Below are 4,598 nucleotides of genomic sequence, written 5' to 3' on the forward strand. Positions count from 1 at the left end.
CTCGAACCATGGTTGGCCATGCAGGAGTCCAGTGCCATGCCACCTGCCAGTCCCAATTTTATTACTTTTTAAATTTATTTATTTCTGGGGCTGGCAGGTGGCATGGTGGTTAGGAACACTGGAGCCTCACATGGCTGACTTCAGTTTGACTCCCAGACCTGGTGGCTTGCTTTGTCACTCTCTCTCTCTTTCTCTGTCCCTCTCTGGTTAAGTTGAAAAATAAGTAAATAAATAAATAAAGTTAAATAAAATAATTCTTTGGGACCAGCAGTTGGTGTAATGGCTATGTCGCTGGACTCCCATGTAGTAGACTGTGGTTCAAGTTCCGGGCCCAGTGGCTTAAACTCACGCAGGGCGCGTGTGTGTGTGCATGCCCTAGATCCCGAGAGGAGAATGGAGGAGAAGGGACTGTGGTGTGGCCATCACCCTGGGGGATGATTTCTCGCTTTCTGTCTCTGTCTTTCTGGCAAGCACACATGCCCTATAGCAAAAATCTCTCCAGAAAAAAAAAATTATTTTTTCTCCCCCCCCTCATAACTTCATTTTAAAAGGTACACTTAGGGAAACAGCTGAGTTGGCTTTTAAAAAAATTTATAATTTATTAGTTTACATTTAATTGTACGTCTTTGTTTACAATATGGGTTTTCAAAGCATGTATGCAGCGTGGGGTGAGCTGGCCTCTTCAGCTCTAAACTTCATGACAGGACTAGCCACGTAAAACTACATTCACTCAAAGCTGTCCTGCGGTTTGAAGCACTAGAAGAAGTGAACAATCCTGCCATCTAATGGAAGAAAATGGTAAAACTCCGACTCAGCGGCTGTGTTTTGTGATCTCGATCATAAGCACAAGGCTCAAAGGACCAAAGTGAAAGAAAAAAAAGGATGGAACGACCACGTGACGGTCTCAGCGCCTGGTCCCTGACAGGGCTGTTCACCAGGGTTTTCGCGGCGCATCGTTCATACATCCAGAATGAGAAAGGCCTGGCCCTGCACGGTGGCAGTATCAGAACCAATGAGGTTTATCTGAGGCACGATTATTGCTGACTGAAACTGAATTAGAGAGTTTGGGCCCTGGAAGAGGAAAGGAAGGCTTGTTGAGTCGCAGTCTTCTGCAGATTCTCATGCTGGAATGCATCCACAAAGCCCTGGTGAGAGGAATCCCTCTCAGGGAAGAAGCACTTTCAAGCCTAAACAAGCTCGCTGGCTTCCCTGGGCACAGCCAGGAGGAGCTCTGGTTATGAAGCTGGGAGGCAGGGTACTCTCCCATCTCACCCCAACTCACTGTGCACCGCTGAGCAAACACCCGCACCCGGAGCGCTCTCTCCCCAAGGGCAATGCTCTTATCCTTTTTTTTGCTAGAGGGTCTGTATTTGCCAGAGAGACAGAGAGAGGAAAAAGCACCACCATGGGGCATGATTATTCCACAATCCTTTCCCTGTCTCTTCCTCCCCTGGGGGTTCTGGGCGCACCCTCACATGCCCAGCATGTTTTTCAAGTTATTGGGTCTGACGCTCGAACAGAACAGTTGGCCATGTGGGATCTGGCTGCCTTATCTACTAGGCCATGGAGCTGGCCTGCTCTTTATTTCCATTTTTTTAAAAGAATGATTTCATTTGACTTTATTTATTTAAATTCTACCAGAGAGGGACAGAATGGGAGAGAGAGGAAAAGTGAGAAAGCACACCACCAGGTCAGGACTCAAACCGCAGTCAGCCATGTGGGAGTCCAGTGCCCTTACCCACCATGCTACCTGATCTCCCAGCATTATTAACCAACTCTGGTCAGAGGCTCTGGAAGAACTGCGACCCCCCAGGATAAGGCACCGAGTCACTGCTCCGCGAGAAACATACCTGCTCAAATTTCCAACCATCAGACATGGTGGAGACCATTTGGGTGAGCTCCTCCTCCTGACACTGCAGGACTCTGTACACGTGCTTCACCGGGCCCTGCGACGAGCAAGCAGACCGTGAGCTGGCAGCCGAGCCAGACCGACCACAGGGCGCGGCGGCCTCGGAGAGGCTCTTCGGGGGGTCAACACCCAAGCGGAATCTGCTTGGAGGTTATTCCGAGCTGCCCAGTGACCCATTACAAGTTGCACCATAATTTTTCAATAGAAATGTCCTGAATGGAAATAAAAAGTCTAAGAACATGAATCAGTGGATAAAATAATTCTGAACTTCAGCGGGAGAATTTAACTGAGCAGCTATTCCCCATTTTCTTTTTTTTTTTTTGGAGAGAGATTTTCACTGTAGGGCGCGTGTGCTCGCCAGACAGACAGAGAGAGACATAGAGACAGAAAGCGAGAAATCACCCCCCAGGGGGGATGGTCACGCCGCAATCCCTTCTCCTCCATTCTCCTCTCGGGATCTTGGGCACGCACGCACATGCGCCCGGCGTGAGTTTTAAGCCACCAGGTCCGGGACACGAACCGTGGTCGACTACGTAGGAATCCAGTGACATAGCCATTACGCTAACTGCTGGTTCCCATTAACTGAGCAGCTATGCTGACAAACAATTTCATCCATTTTTTGCCCAAGAAAGTAGTTTCCTGAACTTGCTTATATCTGATATACATATGGAAAATATACACTGTGTTCTGGTTTACTCAGAGTGATGTAATTAAAGGAATAATGTAGTAAGATATTAAACAGGAACCCTATAATGTAGAAATGTTCAAACTGCTTAACCCTCTACTGATGCTACCTGAGTGTTTCAGTGGCGGACGGTAACACCCTGTTACAGAAGTGTGTGATAATAAAATCAATTTTGGGTTTTTACCAAAATTCCTGGTACAAGAGCTCCCTAAACACTTGGAATTTCCTGAGTAATAAGAGGTCTTCTGTATGCTAATGAGGAGACTCCTAAGGGCAGAAGGGAGAGCGCCAGAGAGCTTCAGGATGGGGCTGACTGCCTGAAAGACCTCACCTTGGAACCTCACGCCCCAAACCTGACCTTCCCAACCTGTGGGGAGGAAAGAGGGGCTGGAGATCAAGCCCAGTCACCAGTGGCCAACTGTTTAATCCTTCACGTCTACATGAGACCTTCATAAATCCTCCTACATGGAGGGGACGGGGGAGTTTCATTGCTGTGCATGTCCAGGCTGGAGGGTGGTGCACCCTGACTCCACGGCACTGGGGCTCCTGAACCACGGGCCCTTTCAGACCTCATCGTAAGTACGCCACTGGGCTGCCCAGTTGTATCCTTCAGCTAAACTCTAAGGTAAGTACAGCATTTTCCTGAGCTCTGTGAGCTGTCCTAGCACATCATCAAACCTGAGGGGGGTTGTCACGGGATTCCCTGAATCTGCAGCCAAGTGAGACAGAGGTGCAGCCTGAGACCAGGACTTGGCAGCTGGCATCTGAAGTGAGAGCGGTCTGTGGGACTAGCCCTAAGCCTGGGGAGTCTGACCCTAGGTCGGCACTGAACCAAATCCCAGGGCACCAGGCTGCTGTCGGAGCACCGGAGAAGTCACCCATGGGCCAGAGGTGCCTCTCCAGGAGGGAAGTGAGCTGGCCCTGCGAGAGGGGAGCGAAGGAGATGCCATGTTTAGGAATTTACACATGGCCAGGTTCATTTCAGAGCCAAGAAAGACAAGTGCGAACGAGGGTGTCTCTGAACATCACGTCCATTTCTCAGTTTCCCTAACCGAAAAGGACAGATGGAAAGATCAATGGACATCAAAAAGGTCTTGACATTCCCGGAACAAAGTTTCCAACTGGGTAAAGATCCACAAGCCTTCAGAACCCAGAGGACTAATTAACGTAATTGCTGTCATCAAATAGAAACCTTACAATGCTGTCTAGGAACTGGCTATCTGCAAAGAACAGACACCGTTCGGGTACCATGACTAGAATGGGCTCGAATTATATAACCCACGGTACCGTTAAAATTTATACTGGGACCAGCAGTTGGCGTAATGGCTATGTCGCTGGACTCCCACGTAGTCGACTGCGGTTCGCATCCCAGACCCGGTGGCTTAAAACTCACGCTGGGCGCATGTGCGTGTGTGCCCAAGATCCTGAGAGGAGAATGGAGGAGAAGGGATTGCGGCGTGACCATCTCCCCTGGGGGGTGATTTCTCGCTTTCTGTCTCTCTGTCTCTGTCTGTCTGTCTGGCGAGCGCACGTGCCCTATAGCGAAAACCTCTCAAAAAAAAAAAAAAAGAATTTTTTTTTTAATTTAACTTTATTATTATCACCATTATTTTCCAGTTTGGTCAGAGAGAGAGAGAAGGAAAGTGAGAAAGCAAGCCACCAGGTCTGGGACTCAAACCGTGGTCAGCCATGTGGGAGTCCAGACCCTCAACCACCATGCTACCTGCAGGCCCTGGTATTTTTTTCAAAGATGATTCAGGACCAGCAGTTAGTGTAATGGCTATGTCGCTGGACTCCCATGTAGTTGACCGCAGTTCGCGTCCCGGACCCGGTGGCTTAAAACTCACGCTGGGTGTGTGTGCGTGCATGCCCAAGATCCCAAGAGGAAAATGGAGGAGAAGGGATTGCGGCATGACCATCCCCCCTGGGGGGTGATTTCTCACTCTCTGTCTCTCTCTGTCTGTCTGGCGAGTGCACGGGCCCTATAGCAAAAACCTCTCAAAA

The 4,598-nt window shown here is 49.3% G+C and overlaps 1 protein-coding gene across 1 annotated transcript in view; it reads right to left on the reverse strand.

The window, feature by feature from the left end:
• Positions 1-4,598, reverse strand: part of KCTD2 (potassium channel tetramerization domain containing 2) — a 17,607-nt gene that overhangs the window by 3,053 nt on the left and 9,956 nt on the right. Inside the window, exon 6 of the mRNA XM_006145932.2 lies at positions 1,851-1,946. Within this exon, the coding sequence (XP_006145994.2) occupies positions 1,851-1,946 (96 nt within the window). The remainder of the gene's footprint in view (positions 1-1,850; positions 1,947-4,598) is intronic.

This window comes from Tupaia chinensis, unplaced genomic scaffold (assembly GCF_000334495.1).
Source record: "Tupaia chinensis unplaced genomic scaffold, TupChi_1.0 Scaffold000159_1, whole genome shotgun sequence".
In the NCBI taxonomy this organism is placed as follows: Eukaryota; Metazoa; Chordata; class Mammalia; order Scandentia; family Tupaiidae; genus Tupaia; species Tupaia belangeri.